This window comes from Lissotriton helveticus, chromosome 3_1 (genome assembly GCF_964261635.1).
Source record: "Lissotriton helveticus chromosome 3_1, aLisHel1.1, whole genome shotgun sequence".
NCBI lineage: Eukaryota > Metazoa > Chordata > Amphibia > Caudata > Salamandridae > Lissotriton > Lissotriton helveticus.
The window spans coordinates 2,096,114,150-2,096,131,401 of record NC_136061.1 but is presented as its reverse complement, the minus strand read 5'-3'; the positions used below and the strand labels follow the sequence as shown (position 1 = coordinate 2,096,131,401).

Genomic DNA, 17,252 nt, shown 5'->3' with positions numbered 1-17,252 from the left:
AAGATTTTAAACCAGTTCGAAATGGGTCTGTAATTTGTTGGACACTGTACGAAGCTGGCTCTTTATATGATATGCCGCACGGTGGTTATACCATGCACTGAGTATAAAGGTTCCCCAAAAGTGTACAGCGCTCAATGTAAAACCCAAAGTGCTCCATTAGTGGTAGTGTGGGCAAGCAGCCTTAGGCCGAACACAGAAGTGCAAAACATTTATTGCACAACATGGTTTAATAATGGACACGTCTAAAAAAAGGAGATCCACACCAATTTTAGAAAAATAAGCTTTGCTTGTACTTTAAGACCAAGATCTTTGCAATAAGGTAAGTATGTTTTCAATTAAAAATACTTTTCACTTTAAAGAGTCGACATAGTGCAATTTCTGAAGAGTTCAATGTTATCCTATGGAGGAAATAAAAAATGTGGTGCAATTTCTGAAGAGTTCAATGTTATCCTATGGAGGAAATAAAAAATGTGGTTAAACGGGTACGCAACTTACAGTTCCAGTCTTCAGGACCAAAGGTCAGCAAAGGCCAAGGGTCAGGTGAGTACCAAAACTGCAACACAGGAGGCACAGGGGCGGACAGGTACAGAGTTCAAAATCTGAGTTCGGCCAAATGCGTTTCATTGGAGCCTGGGGGTGCTCAAAGCCATTGTGGTTGCAGGTAAGTAGATCAGTTGCAGGGGGTCAAGCTTTGGAAGTTAAGAGTAGACACAGGTGGGCCCACAAGGCAACAACAAACACACAGGTATTTGCAGGGTGATATTTCCGCATCAGGCGCCCAATGATTTTCACTGGAGATCCCGCTTTAAACAAATAGGCTGTAGCAGTCACATCGGAGATTGGAGGGTGGAGACTGAAGACAGCAGAGTTAAGTAGAGATGTAGGTGGTCGTAGGGGCACAGACTTTCAGCTCACCAAGGACCAGGGAACTCTGGTGTGGGGATACCTTTAGTTGTCAAAGTCTTCTTACTGGAGCCAGTCGCGGTCAAGGGGAACCTCTGGATTCAGGCTGCAGGTGTCGTCGTAGAGTCCAGGTGGGGTCAGCCAATGCTGGACTTGAGGTCAGGATTGTTAGGGAACCTGTTCTGGGTCAGTGGGCCACCTACACACGGACCAGAGGCGTTTGGTACCGAGTGGGCAGGACTCTTGGATCCGCAGGCCACTGGAGTCCTTTGTGTTGGTTTCTTGGGGACAGTACCACTGGCTGAAGGACAGGAGTCTTCATGCAGGGTATTGGAAGCTGGAGACAGGCCGGTAGGGCCGGCGCCAAGTCAGTCGTCTTCAGACTTCGCTGCACCGTGTCTTCTTAGTCCTTCTTAGATTGTAGGTAACTAGTTTCTAGGTCCGGGGGGAGCCACCTAAATACTAAATTTAGGGGGTGTTTTAGGGGAGTAGCAGGTAGAACAAATGGGCACCTTACCAAGGGTAACTACATCAGATATTATGCCACCCTCCTGTGGAAGGGGCATCGACCTAGCCCTGATTGGAGGAGTCCCCTCATCTTCAAGATGGAGAGACTGAAAAACGTGCTTAACTTCACCTTCCATCTGAGGGGTGGAGTTAGCAGAGGTGGGCACATCTCCTAGCCCTTCTTAGTTTTCCCACCTGTTTTCTGCCCAAAGTGGGGGTGTAAACCGGGGGCTGCCATCTGCTGCTAACAGCGGGGGCTGCCATCTGCTGCTAACAGCGGGGGCTGCCATCTGCTGCTAACAGCGGGGGCTGCCATCTGCTGCTAACAGCGGGGGCTGCCATCTGCTGCTAACAGCGGGGGCTGGGGGTTGCAATACATAGGCTGCAGGCCTTTGAAGCTTCACCTTCAAGCACTGGGCCCATCCTGGGGAGGAGGATTGACACATCTGCCCAGGATGTGCACCCAGGGGTCCAGAAGCATGTCTATGCCAGTAAATGACCACACCAGGGTCAGTAGATTTTCAGGGGGCACCTCGGAGGTGCCCTCCAAGTACACAGCTTAATAAATCTCACACTGTCAGTGTGGATGTATTACAAGGAGTTTTTTGGTACCAAGTACTCTTGGTTTTGTGAAGCAATCATGGTGCAGAGAAACTCAAGTCGAATTTCTAGCCCATGTACTCCTCTTGGCTTCCCTGGAACTTACGATAATTAAGAATTGGCATAAATATTGTAGGACCGAATCTACTCCTGCAGATATACCCTCATCTGTGGTATAGTGCACCCTGCCTTAGGTCCCACTGTAGAGCCCACATATTCCAACTGGCATGTGTCAGTAGTAGGAGGACACGAGGCCCAGCAGCCTCAGAGTCAGGTTAGGGGCTGAAACATCGGTATCATAGCCAGAATATCCTACACTCGCCTCCCAGGAGGCTAGGCCAGAAACTGCACTGAACAGCTCAGATGAAAGGAGGCGTCTGAGTGGGAGTCAGGTGTGACTTCAGCACGTTGCTAATGAACCGCAGCGAAAGTAGGAGGTTCGCCATAGTCTGGAGGTGGGCAAAGACAGATTGGGCCAAGCTCACCTTCAACAGCCAGGCGTAAAGGTAGGGGAAGACTGGCAACCCTGATCTTGCAGACTAGCTGCGACCACTGCCATCACCTTGGTGACCACCCGAGGGGCGCTGGTAAGCCAAAGTGGAGTACCGGGAACGTAAAGTGCTTGTGGCTTACCGTGAACTGCAGGTAACACCAATAAGTAGGCAGGATGGGAATGTGAAAATCGGCGTACTGCAAGTCCAACTATATCATCTGGTCTCGGACAGACAAGAGCGATCTTGAGCTTTTCATTTTCAAGGAAGTAGTTGAGGGCTTGCAGATCTAGGATAGGACGAAAGCTTATAGCTACAGCCTACTTCTGGCACCGGAATCCTTTCTATGGCTCCCTTAACCCAGAGAGTCCTTGCTTTATCCTGAAGCAAGTTCAGGAGGTCTTCCATCAGCCGGTCATAAGTTGGAGGGATAGTGTTGAAGGGGACGGAGTAGCCCCTCGGACTATCTGAAAATACTTCAGATGTAATCTTTTGGCAGTGGTGGAGGTGATGGCGGATCCTGTCACCATTTGGCAGCTTATGATCTTGAAGAGACAGACTAGGAAGGTTTAGAGGCTGCACGGGGAGGAGTGGACTAAGGAGCCGCACCCACGGTGGGGAGTCGAAAGGAGCCGCACCCACAGGGATCGAAAGGAGCCGCGGCCAAACAGAGGCTGCGGAATATGCGAGATCTTGTGGCTGTGATATGGCTGGTCCAGCTGAAAGCACCATCCGTGGCTACAAAAGGAGCAAAAGGCAGACAAGGAACGGGAGGCCACAGAGAGGCCCAAGGACTTTGCCTTAGCCCAAAAGTCTTTAAAGTGCTCCAGGGCCACGTCTGCCTTGTCTCCGAAAAGACGGGTGCCATCAAAGGGCATGTCCAAAAAGGAAGCCTGAACATCCCCATTAAAGCCAAAGTTCTCAGGAGTGGCATCACTCTGCCCAGTGTGTCGGTCATTTCAACTCCACAACGAATGGTGAACTTTGACGCATCTCACCCGTCTGATTCTGCTTGGGAGAGAATGGCATAGGCATGGGCCTCCTTCGGAATCTGTGGCAGCCCTTGCAAAACAATTTCCCACAATAAGGGGGAGTAACAGCTCAATAGGCATGCGGTGTTCAGACTGCAATCCAAGGCTGGCAGAAAAAATAAAAGTCTTGCCCCAACTATCCAGCCTCTTGGATTCCCTCTACGGGTGTGCGGAAGAGACACACCTTGTGAGGTAGTGGCTTGGATCAGCAAGCTCTTAGGGGTAGGGTGGTTGGTGAGGAAGTTTGAGTCGCCCGGTGCACGGGCGATGGCAGGTGGTGATTGCCCTATTCACAGGAGCCCCTGTGTTGGGGTTGGACCAGGTTCCCAGAAGGACATCAGTCAAGGTCTCGTTGAAAGGCAGGAGAGACACAGCTGTAGGACCTCTGTAAAGATGTTTGTCTCAGCATCCACCGAAGGGAGATGAAGGTCTAGGACCTCAGCTGCCCATCTCACCGCCATAGCGTATGAAGCTCCCTGCTCCATAGCCACGGTAGGGGGAGAAAGCCAGCCAGAATCTGGAGACGTATCCAGTCCACTGACCTCACCCAGTTTCTCATACTAGTCCATTTCTTGCTCAGGCTGGTCTTGTAAAGGGTCCAGCGACCCCGCCCATTCTTTCTCTATTTCAAAGCCTTCAAAATAAGGCTGAGGAACCGCCTGAGGATCCAAGGGTGCCGGAGGGCACTGGCACAGTCTGGAGACTACGTGGTGGCCAGCACCGGGCTACACTGCGTTGTAGTGCTCATTGCACTGGGCCAGATCCTCCACTGGATCTACTGGTGGCAACAGAGCCGGAGCTGGCAGTGCAAAACCTGATGGAGCCCTCTGAGCCTCTGGGGCCCAAAATGCACGCCAGGAAGGTCAGATCACCCAAATATGAGTCACATGGCATCATAAAATCCTGTAAGCTGGGCGGGGATTGCTCAGGCGCCTGGAAAGCCTGGAAAGCACTTTGAGGAGATTAGTGACTACGTACAAACAGAAACGCGTGATGGGTGCTTAAATGGACTGGATTTAGTTTGTAAAGTTCAAATACAGACTGAAGGAAATACTGAATGGATAATCTCAATTATTTTCTGAACTGGACTTATTCCTAAAATTTAATACTAGCTGAAGATTGAGCCTAAAAAAATCAGTCAGGAGAGGAAACCGTTACAACCGAGTGAGCATTACAAATGTCCGAGCAGGAATCTTCTAGGCCTCTTTAGATGCCACTCCTCAGTGATCTCACTTGGCCTGGGCCACTTCACTTCCCCCTCAGACAAGTGGAAGATGCTCACCATGACATTGCTTACATGGACATTCATCAGTGAACCCTCCAGGTTGTAGAGCACCTCCAGCTTACAACCACCACTTTAATCCATTTTCTTTAGAAAAGGGGGAGGGGGGTAAGGGGAGAAAACAATGTTCACAAATATTTAATTTTATCAACATATCTGTCACTGCAATCCTCAAAATGCCACATACATAAATGTAACTATGAATAAGTAATATTGATGACAGTGTGAGGATGTGAATAGGTATTTAGATAAAAATTTCTGTGTGCGATGCATTTTTAAAATCTTTAAATTGTTTGTGTAAAATAAGTAACAGCCCTAGAATCAGATCACAGGAGAATGATATAATCTGGAAATAACGTTGCTGTTTGTAATGTCTAAACAAAGTGGACTTATGAAACCGTCTCCTAGCCAAACTGCACAGGTACACGTCCAATGAACGTGGACAAAATCCTCAACTATCACACTCCGACCTCAACTTGCAAACGTCCAAGCCATGCCCTTAGAACAAACACCAAATGGATAAGCTCTGGACGTTCAACAGACCCCTGTTCAAATTCCAATTTTAAGTTAGCCACAAAATACTAATCCTATCCCTAACTTCTAACACCATGTACCTTTCCCTTGCGCTCGCCAACACCTCCAGCCATACACAACCTGTCCACCTCATTTTATGTCCTTTCAAATTCTAACCATGCTGAGCAGAACACCCAACCTCTACAGCAACGCACTTCGTTTCTTGTCAGCTTGCAAGACACTCTCAAAGTTAAACAAAGAACCAATAAGTCCCCAATTGAACCCTGTGAACTCTTTCTACCAACTAAAGACTTACTTCACTGTCCCACAGACTCCTTATAAGCTTTATCTATATTATTCAAGTCATTACAGTCTTCTTCACCCCATTTCATTGCCCATATATACCCTAGCTAGAGCAGCCACCACAATGTTATGAATTTGTACAGCTAAGTAATGCACTGCCTTGGTCCTTGATAATAAGCAAACAGTTAGGATAATGTGGCAACAAACACATGTGGGGAGCTTTCTACACACTACTCAAAGTACATTCACGCCACTTGTAACTCACCTAAGACTTCTAGCACATAGACATTTGGATGTAACTTGCACTACAGATTTATATTACAAAATTACCTATACCAGCCACCTCACCACAAATGCATTGAAATTACGAAAAAACTACTCAGCAAATTAATGAACCACTCTTTTTGTTGATCCCCCTTGTTCACACATTAACAGCACATACGCCTATTTGATGAAAAAAAAAAGACCACCACAACAATAAAATTAGAGCTACTCACTTTAAAGTGCGTCCTCATAATATCGGTTCTTTGTAAACACTGATCTTCTGGTATGCCCATCTCCTCCCAGATGTTTCGCAGCCTGTTTAGTGCCCTTTCCAAACACTGTAAACTTTCTTCAGCTAGTACTTCACTGAGGAAAAAAGATAAAATTAAACTCACAACATGAAACAAGCATTGGCAAAGCAAACAAGTCTTGCCTCTTGGGTGCCTGTGCGCCCATGTGGCTTTTGAGGAGGAGAAAGAAAATGTTTTTGCTGATGTGTTGCAGTGGCAAAAAAAAAAGCGCAAAGATATGCGGTCCTGCATGCGTTATCATGCATTTGTAGGTATAGAGCCAACCAGCACGAGATTTATTCTATGAGTCAATATACATGTGCGTGCACATGGCATGAAGTGTTCACCATGGTTTATTGTTAACTCTCAGTTCCAAGATGTTAGACAGCCGCTTTGGTGCAGTAAATAAAAAAAACTTATACATGCTTTTTGTAAAAGAAGCATCCCTTCTCTGGAGCAAATTCTAGCTGGCAGGCCCTCAAGTGCTAAAGAAAACGTTATCTAAGAAAAGAAAATTGCAACAGAAAGGGAAGAGGCCCAATGTAGGAGGAGAAGGAGGACGTCCATGCAGAGGGCATTAACAGACTGGGAGAAGCAAGGGAGGAGGTTGGGACATGGGGAGAAAAAAGAAAGCAAGACAGAGCAAGATAAAGAAGAGCTTGGGAATAGAGACTGGAACAATAAGAAGCAAGCAAGCTGAATATTTGAGGGGGAAGGAGCAAGTGAGGGAAAGAGCAAAAACACACTCTCGTTGAACCCTGAAAGAAGAAAAATGTAGCACTCCAAAATGTGGACAGATACAAGTCATCCAATAAAAAAGATAGTAAAGAAGCTATGTTCCAGAGGAGTGACAAACCAGATGAGGAAGAAAATACACTGAATAACAAGCAAGCAAAAGAGATTGCCAACCAAGTCAATCTCTAGTAAACAGTGGGATGACTCAAAGCCCACTGAAAGTCTTGGTATTAACATGTCTGACCACAGACAGTTAAAAGCTGTCTGAAGAAGCATATCAGGTTTACATCGCTAACATGAAGTATGAAGAAGCTAAATCTGTGGCCTCTAGCAATCACATTGTTTATCAACCTTAGTTCCAGAGACATTTTAGACAGAGGTCAATACTGTGGCTGGCATATCCATAAGTCAATAGTGACCGCTTCTTTTCATAATGCAAATGTTAAAGCAGGAATTTAATGTATGTATTGTTCTTAGTTCGTTTTTGTCTTATTTGATGCAAACGTGTACAAAGACATAACATTCTTGCAGCCATGCTTCACATCACCGCCTGGGTTTAGCAACTGTTGATAATTAAAGTGTGTTATCGTTGGTAGTGCTGATGTTTTTTTTAATTGGTCAGTGTACACACTTTTTGGGGGGAATTAATGTATGTGTGGTTCCTTAAAGGACTTAATACAGATTTTGCTAACAGAACGGTTGGTTTAAGGGAGGGCTTAACTTCTGCAGGGCATATACACATTGACATGGTTTACAGGCTCTCTTAGTTGGCCCTGGTACTTTACGCTTCAAATCTTTTATTGTAGTTTTGAAATGAAAGGCAAAAAAAAAAAACCAGTGCCAGCAAGCTGCAAGCACAGATCAGGGGCTTTGTAGAGCCCATTATTGGTTAATGTGCATGCCAGCAGTTTATTATAAAAGGAACATAAGGAACATTCTCCCCTGCGCCCTCCCCCTCCCACCCTCCATTTACCAATGTGCCTGTCTTAGAGTGTATAGTGATTCCATATGGTTTATTGCGGCTCAGGGATTGCAAGTTGAGTATGTCAGGCAAACACAGCAGACGCGGGTACCTGGGGCAAATAAGTTCTGGCAAATCCTGCGAGAGTAAAGAAAAAAAGGGACACCAAATCTCACGGAACGTGGACCCTGATAAGTGTTATTTTCTCCATTCCTAGGATATACCACAGCTTTCCTAGCCACCCAGTGTATGTAGGACATTGTGGGGTGCCCCAGTGAGCCAAAATATTCTGCATGGCTGTTCCTAGCGCCACTCATATCAGCCAACTTCTGTTAGATTTCAATGGGTAAGCCAGCGGGTCAGGGACCCCCAACAGAACATGTGCGGGGAATCTCAATAGATGGGTGTTTGGAGTTTGTCTATCTCATCTAACACAATACTGCTGAAGCTGAGGACATTCTCACATTATGTAGATAAAGGTACCCTGTGCGCCGCAGTTCCTCCAGCATTCTGCACTCATTGAGGGTTTAATCTTATGTACTCTCACTGGTGTGTATTACCAGTCGGTTAAACATCGAATACAGCATGCTATACTGAGCAAAGCTGTGGATAAAGTTGGAAGGTAGATTTCATTATCTCACGGACCACAAGTTGGCACAGCAATACGTAAAGCAGCTGGAGGACGCTGGAGGCAAAAGAGGCTCCCCAAGGGCGACTCTGGGAAATGACAGCAACACACCAGACTTGAAGGAGCAATGAGACTGTGCGGCCAGACTAAAGAGAGGCACTGGCAAGGGAGCAAGCTGCTGTTGTCCGGTAATGGAGCTGGCAGACAAGGTGGCGTTAAAGTATCACTGACGCCCACCAATAACTCAGTAAGACATGATGATTGGGGAAGGGTCGGAATCCTAACGCTACTCCTTCTGGAGGCATATAGACATATGTACACATGGAAAACCCATATTAAAAACTCTGAAAAAGCCTAGTTTGTGCTTGCGACTATACAATGTAAGCGACATCTGAGCGGTATAGCGGCAATGCTCATAGATTGCATGATAATGTGGGTGAGGGGATGGGATGTCATGAGCAAAAGTCAGGAACATCGGCCGCCAAGTGTACTTCATTACAAAGTTATTTGTTATTTTGTTACTCAGGCAAGTTACAGGGAGGGGGAGGAGAGCCTGAAAGCCATGCTAGTTGGGGTCATACATAGCCTGGGTGGGATCAATGGAATCCCAATTGTTGTTTTGTTTTGGGAAATGAAAGAAATGATCATATCAGAGGGCAGTTGTCAATACATCACAGACGTAGGCACGAGCAAGACAGGTAATAAAGTTGGGCGGCAATTGAGGTTACTTACTTGGAACTTAAGGGGGCTTAATGACAACAGGAAGGTCAGGCAGGTAGGTAGTGGCTGTTGGACCCGGCCTCATGGCGTGGCCCTATCCCTCCCGCATGGCGGGCCCAGAACGACATCGGCCCTCCGCCGAGCCCCGGGCGGCCCCTTTTGCCCGATCCTGCACGCCCAAACACTGCCGGTCCGGCTACCATCCCGGACCACCACCACGACAGGCCCGACTCCATCTTGGATCCACCACGTCACGAACACGTGGTCTCGGCCCCGGCCCAGGCACCAGCGAGGCCCCGACATCAAGGCACCAAGATCCACCCAGGTGGTAGAGTGGCCACTCAACCGATCCAAGAGGAGGGGAGTTTCGATGGCCCTCCAGCCGTCCCCGGACGCCTGGTATCGATCGCCCTCCGGCCTCCCTGGGCGCTGGCTCCACCCCCCTGCTGGGTGTCTGGACACCATCATCCCGGCCCCTCTGGCCCCCAGGCGCGAGGGTCCGGACATCAAAGGACTCCAGTCCTATATCTGGGCCAGCCCCGGAGTAGGACGCCAGTTGTATCCTGGACTGGAAAGCCCTGCTGACGCTGTCGCGGCCGACACCAGAAGAACTCATTTCCTGTAACCCGAAGTACCCTGAGAGCCTGCTGGCGCTGCCGCGGCCGCGGCCTATCCTCGCTGAACCATCTTGAGAGCCTGCTGGCGCTGCCGCGGCCTATCCTCGCTGAACCATCTTGAGAGCCTGCTGGCGCTGCCGCGGCCTATCCTCGCTGAACCATCTTGAGAGCCTGCTGGCGCTGCCGCGGCTCGATCCCTCGGAACCCCCCCCGGCTCGAGGATTGAGAGCTGTGCGTATGGTATTCCTTCCTGCTCCCGTACTGAGACTGTCCCGCTACCCTGTCCCTGATTTACGAGACTTTCCAGATCTCTCGATCTGCTTGTACATAACGCTGAGCACCAGTAACCATTACTCCTGATAAAAGCCTAAGAACTTATCCTCTGGTGTGGTGTCCGTTTGTAGTGTTGTGGTTACCCTGCTGTACGATCTTAGGAGAGGACCCTCACCCAGGAGGTCTCTCGACAACGCTCGGCTACTTCTCCGCGGAGAGGTGGACCTAGGGGTGGTCAGTCAGACATCTTCTGCCTCCCCCGGGATCGCCTTTCCAACAGTGGCATACCTTAAACGATATAAGGTAGCTATCGCAGTCCTGCTGGAAACACACTTACAGCCAAACAGAGAAGAACGTACACACCGCAGGTTGAAAGGGAAATGCCACTCATAGGGATATACGGGCATAATTAGGACAGTCCACATTTCTATCGCACAGTGGAGGCCAAGGTACACCAGTGGGTGGGCATCTAAACCTGTATACTTGCTCCCAATATAGATCGTTCCAGAGGTCACCCCAAACGCCCTTCAGCGGCAGCCAGTGTTGTACTAGAGATGGTGCAGAGTTGAAGGCTAGCGGACATATGGAGGCAAAGATCCACAGACAAGGCGGGGTACACACACTACTCAGCTACTTACGATACTCACACCCGTATAGACTACTGGCTAATATCCAGCTTAATGAAAGTGAGGGTAACTGACGGCATACACCTCCCCAGAACGTGATCACTCCCCGGTGCAGCTCACACTTGTACATGCCGCACCCAGAATCCCAGCTTTCACTTGGCAGTTCCCGCCATACTCCCTGTTAGACACAGCCTTCAAGGCGGAATTATAGCAGGCAATAGAAGACTGACGGACGATAAGTGCTACAGATGGGATAGTAAAGCAATTCTTATAAGAGGTTATACAGCTCCCAAATACAGACCAATGAAGAAGCAATAGCTGACTAACTGACTCATCTCAAAATGCCATGGTGGCTCCAGAGTACAGATCATTTAATGGCACCCCTAACACTGTTCGAAATTACTGCTGCACTACAGAGCATGCCAGCTGAAAAAGCAACTGGGTCCGATGGGCTGACAGTGACATTTTATAAGGCCTTTCAAGAATTGTTAGCACTTCATCTTAAAACGTTATACGAGGAGATAGCTGAAAATGGGATACTGCCTCCCTCCCTGAAGGAAGCCATTGTTGTCACAGTGCTCTAGCCAGGGAAAACACCAACTCTTGGCTCAGCATATAAGCCGCTATCTCTACTTAACGTGGATGCCAAAATCTACACAAAAATACTGGCAAATAGACTAACACCCCTACTACCGGGATTTGTAGGCCTGGAGCATGCAGGTTTCGTACAGAGCCGTAATCTGACCTATAACTTACGCACACTGTTTGGAGTCTTGCAACAAGTGGGCACAGGAGTCAGAGCAACGGCAGTGTTCTTGGAAGCTGAGAAGGCATTTGACTACGTTTATGCTATCCGTCCTCCACAAAATAGGCATAGACGACAAATTCATTGGGTTAATCTCCACACTATACACAGCACCAAATGCCCATGTGCGGATTTGAAATATGGTCTCAGAGGCCTTCGGTCTGTCTAGAGGCACTAGACAGGGGTGCCCACTGTCCCCATTGTTGTACGCTGTGATGGCCGAACCTCTGGCCTGTGCACTACGCGAATATCACAGTCACAGGGGGCCACGGTTTTCAGACTACAGGTTAATTATATCAGCCTATGCAGATGACACAGAGTACCGGGACAAGACTAGTGTCTGGGTCACGCACGTACAACAGAGAGGTGGTGCATTTTGGAGCTCTATCGGGCTTGAAAATTAATTGGAATAAATCAATTGTTTTCCCACTTACCCCCAGCAACAGCGGCTCCGACACTTGAGTGCCCCCTGCTGTGGACAACAGAGTCGGTACACCACCTCGGAATCTTAATGAATACAGACCCCTTGGTGGTGTTACCAAAAAACTATGGAGCAGCCATACAGAAACTGAGCAAAGACGTGGACAGATTTATCAGGTTCCCGCTGTCACTGATAAGGCACATAGCAGTAATGAAAATAGTCATATTGAGCTAGGCTGGGCCGGTAGGCAGCCCAAAGTGAGTTGGGACTTGCCAATTTTGCCATATGACTTAGGAGGCTTAAATGCTCCTAATCTGGAAATGTACTACAGAGTTGCCCAGAGTACCTTTGCATACCACTGGATACATGAGCACATAATGCATCCCACTTGCATCTGGTGATGGAGGCTGGGAAACCAACCTCCCTACAACACACCCTGTTCCGCAACCCACCCGGGCGACATGGAGACGGATTCCCTCGTGACTACAACACGGGTGTGGCACGCAATCCTAAGCAAACAGAACAGAGCACTGCTGTACTCCCGACACGTTCCATTGCACTGGTGCCTGTGGTTGCCCATGGGTCAAGAAGGCGGGCAAGAAAGACATTACGCACCTTGGGGATAAGCAAACTGGGAAATTTCTTTACTCACTGGGTGGTAAGTAGCTGGAACACGATTCAGGAGCAGTGCCCAGGTAGGTCTGTGCTGGCTAAGTACCACTACCGCCGTTCTAGGCACACATGGCAAGAGTTATTAGGAGAAGAAATGTTAGAACCCCAGACAATGGGGGCACTCTCAACAGTGATACAGACAGAAACACCATGTAAATTAATCACAAGATTTTACACAGAAGGCACGTTAAGTCAGTGATAGTGAAGGTGCGACTTGAGCGGCAGCATGACCTACGGGAACCTGTAAGTGATAAGGACTGGCAATACTGTTACCCTAAAACCAAATCCATCTCCTTAAACAGGTGACACAAGCTGATACACTTTAAATTTATACATCGAGTCTATTATACCCCTGTAAGACAGCATCTGTATGGGCTGCGATAAAGATTCGCGATGCTCAAGGTGCGTGGAAGACAATGCAGGATTTTTGCATGTGGCCCGATTATGTCCCGTAATAAATGAATATTGGTGTGAAATATTTAAGGAGCTGGGAACTTTAACAGCCATAGATATAGAACTAGACCTAAAACTAGCATTATTGGGATATGACCCAAGTATCGAGAAACCCAACCGACCTATAGTAGCTATTGGTTGATTACTAGCCAAGAGGCACGTAGCGCTACGGTGGGGAAAAGACCCGACCCCAAAAGTAGAGGACTGGCTCATGGATTTACTTTATTACAACACACAATCGTTTACGTTTAACGAGAGACTACTCCCGGAAAGTCTACCTAAAAAACTGCTGGGGCCCGTACCAAATAAGTAAGGAAACAGGAGTGGAGAACGGGGAGCCTGACCAGACAGAAAGATCCAAGTAGAAAATATTGCCTGGTATGCTCAAATTATATACAAAGTGATGTCTATCTGTGTATAGACTTTCAGCAAAAGTACTAAGAACAGTATGATGGACCGAGTATCAAATCAAAATATACTTATTCGATCTTAAAACGAGTAATATCATAAAAGTGCACAGAGAGGATGGACCGAGTAGGTAGTTTCATAGAATAGGTTAGGTCTGTGAAAAGGTTTACAACGAAATACTAGGGCCCTACCGAGTCCAATGGGTTGACAAAGTAGTTCTCAATTGCAAAACAGGAGAAACATCATTTGAGTTCACAGGTTGCATGAAACATTTCTCAGTTGGTAGATACGAGCCCCTAGGAGGCAGCTTAATTTAGGAACTATGGTCCCTCCCATTTTCTTTTCATTGTGAACATGCCAACAAAGAATCCTTCGGGGGCGTGGCTAAGCGCCGGTCAAGATGGCCGCTTAATCCCGGAGCTCCGGGCGACCGAGCCACCAGCAACGGGCCATCCGGCCAGAATCCGGCAAGTCCTGCCAACAATCTACACCGCGTGAACCCCCCCCCCCCCCCCCGAGAGCTGCTGCACACTCCGGTCCGACTCCGGCCCGGATCCGACTCTCCGGCGCGGAGCAGTGCGCTGGGGGGCTCCGACCCGGGGCAGGGTCTAAAGTGGGAGTGTGCGGTGAGTGGCCTGTCTCGCCAGGAAAGGCCACGGCTTTGGGGCCTAGCCGCAATACTCCTTGGGACCGCCCACGAAGCAGCCGTCGGCGCACTAGAAGCGGCGATCACCCAGAGAAGCTGTCAGCCTCGGAGCCCCACCAACATATCGCCGCCTCCCGTGTATCCAGATGGGGCCGGGGGCCTTACAAAACGGCGGCCCGTGGTAACAGCGTGCGGGGCCTTGCATCGCTGATACACCTCCCCTGGGGCCCTAAATGGCAGCGAGATCCAGCCCCGGCGGACTGTCTGGATGACCAGTATTAAGGTGAGCCGCGCAGCTACTTCAAACATCTCCACCTTTGGACCTGCGGACGCTCCCTGGGGCCCCAATGGGTGATATCTGGGCCTGAAACACTCTCTTGCCCTTTCCAGCGACCATAGAGGGGCTCCCACTATGCTTTAGGCATCACTGCGTGGACCCAGGTCTCGGTGCCATCTTGCAGCAGGCACGCTAAGGACCTAACACTGCGCCACTGCATCTCCGGACATTGCAGGGGGGCGAGGAGGGGTCACTGCAACTCCAGTCATCCCCCAACATCTCTCCGGAAGAGGTGCCACTCGCCCTTCTTCCCCCCCTCTCTTCCTGCCTGCGAGACATCACTTGTGCGCTTCCACATACGGGGAAGAGGGGTGGCGCAATCATGAGGCCCAAGACTGGTGAGTCCACGCAATCCAATAAGCTAGACAAATATACGGTGCAGAAGAACACACCTCGGAAGGAGACACCGACGGACGCACAACATGCCCAAAAGGAGCGGTCCTTGGCTAACATAATGGAGGCTATCCAGTCACTGGGGGCTACCCTTGAAACCAAAATTGACAAGGTGTCCATTGAAGTCAACTTGCTCCGTGCAGACCTTAATAAAACCTCCGAAAAGGTCACCGCCAACAGAGCGGACATTGGGGAGTTGCAGACATCGACGAAAAGGCTGGAACAGCGGGTCAACAACCTGGTCCACCAACACGGACAGATGGCGCTCCGTCTCTATGATCAGGAGGGGCGGGCTCGGCGAAGCAATATCCGCCTCGTAGGTGTGCCGGAGGACCTTGAGGGACCCAGCATGGAACTCTTCCTCGAGGATCTGATCCTCAATCACCTAAAGCCCAAACGTCTGTCGAAACTGTTCACGATTGAAATTGCACACCGGGCGCCCATCCCTAAGCCGAAACCGGGAGCACCACCTAGGACCATCATTACAAAAGTCCTCAATTACAGGGACAGGGATGCGATCCTATAAGCGCCAAGACAATTAGGAGACTTGCACTACGAAAATGCCACGATCCGGTTCTTTCCTGACTTTACTCTCCAGGTCCAGCGAGAGAGGAGATCCTTCGCAGGCGTGAAAGCGGCACTCCGAGACAAGGGTATCAAGTACATGATGTTTTTCCCCGCCAAACTCAAAGTCCTTGCTGGAGACAAATCTTTCTTCTTCACTTCGCCATCGGAGGTACAGGACTGGCTGGACAAGTACCCGCCAGCCACCGGGAAGGGAGCGGAGGGACACAACTGGAGGGACACACATGTGGCATCCCTTGAATCTGTGAATGGGAGACCGGGTATGGATCGACTGAGCCAGCGCTCCTGGAGATCTAGATCCGCCAGCCCTCGATGGGACACAGCTGAGGCGGTTGAGGGTGACTAACAATGAGGGACTCTCACGACTATTGTGCGGTAAACAGAAATGCAACGAATAACACCATGTTTATGTATACTGATGCACTGGGGGCGGGGAATGTGGGTGCTACAAAGGGCCTAGATGGTCAGATAACGGACATTCTCAATGCAGGACTTGTACATCCATGGTTCAACTGTGTTGTTGGGGGGGGGGGAGCCTGGGGTCGGACACGGCCGGGGCTTCTGCGCTCCCCTTACAGAAGGTCCACTAGGAAGGGAAGACCGGTTACTTAGAGTTGTAGGCTCTTCCTCTTCCGGGGTGAATTCAGGGCGAAAGGCACTCTGCTAATTGAGGGATGTGGGTCGTTCTAAACCTACGGAGCAGGGAGGGGGGTGGGGACAGGGTGTTGGGGAGGTGGGCAGGGTGTTGGGGTTCAGTTACAAGATTTCGGCAATGTCACATCTGGTATCTTGCTGCCTTGTCAACAGTTCAGCTACTACAAACAGGGGCCCAGGTCAGACACATGGTTCCACACATCTGCAGGAGATTGGAGGGAGATTCTGTTAGGGGATACAAGTTCCGATGAAGTGGGATAAGAGTTTAAAGGTACTAAGCTGGAACGTCAACGGGCTAGGGGACAAGCTCAAACGCACTATTGTTTTACAATTCGTAAAAAGACACCTCCCTGATGTAGTACTCCTGCAGGAGACGCACCTACTGGGAAACACATGTCACGCACTGAACCGCTAGGGGTACTACATGGCGGCTGTTGGACCCGGCCTCGTGGCGTGGTCCGACCCCTCCCGCTTGGCTGTCCCGGGACGACATAGGCCCTCCGTCGACCCGCTGTCGACCTCCCTGAACACGAACCATCGACGAAGAGCAGCCCCCCTGGCAACCCGCAGCTCTCCCCCCAGGCGGACCCTGCAGGCCACCATGTCCGGCCCGACCCCATCTTGGGCCCATCACGTCCCGAGCACGTGGCCGCAGCCATCCCTGGCCCCGGCCTCAGCGAAGCCCCGACATCGAGGCACCAAGATCCTCCCAGGTGGTAGAGTGGCCACTTGGCGGATCCCGGAGGAGGGGAGTTTCGATGGGCCTCCAGCCGTCCCCGGACGCCTGGTATCGATCGCCCTCCAGCCTCCCTGGGCGCTGGCTCCACCCCCCTGCTGGGTGTCTGGACACCTTCATCCCGGCCCCTCTGACCCCCAGGCACGAGGGTCCGGACATCAAAGGACTCCAGCCCTATATCTGGGCCAGCCCCGAAGTGGGACTTCAGTTGTATCTTGGAGTCGAAGTCCTGCTGACCTTGTCGCGGCTGATCCCGATCCGAACTCATGCACCTGGAACCTTCGAGGCCCTGCTGACGCTGTCGCGGCCTGACCAAGCTGAACCACCTTCGAGGCCCTGCTGTCGCTGCCTGACCAAGCTGAACCACCATCAAGGCCCTGCTGACGCTGTCGCGGCCT

At 50.0% G+C, this 17,252-nt stretch overlaps 1 protein-coding gene across 2 annotated transcripts in view; it reads right to left on the bottom strand.

Annotated features, from left to right (window-relative positions):
* Window positions 1–17,252, bottom strand: part of LOC144825273 (protein regulator of cytokinesis 1-like) — a 338,110-nt gene that overhangs the window by 241,874 nt on the left and 78,984 nt on the right. For both annotated transcript variants that reach the window (XM_078684111.1, XM_078684110.1), the window contains exon 2: window positions 6,128–6,260. In XM_078684111.1, the coding sequence (XP_078540237.1) occupies window positions 6,128–6,260 (133 nt within the window). The remainder of the gene's footprint in view (window positions 1–6,127; window positions 6,261–17,252) is intronic.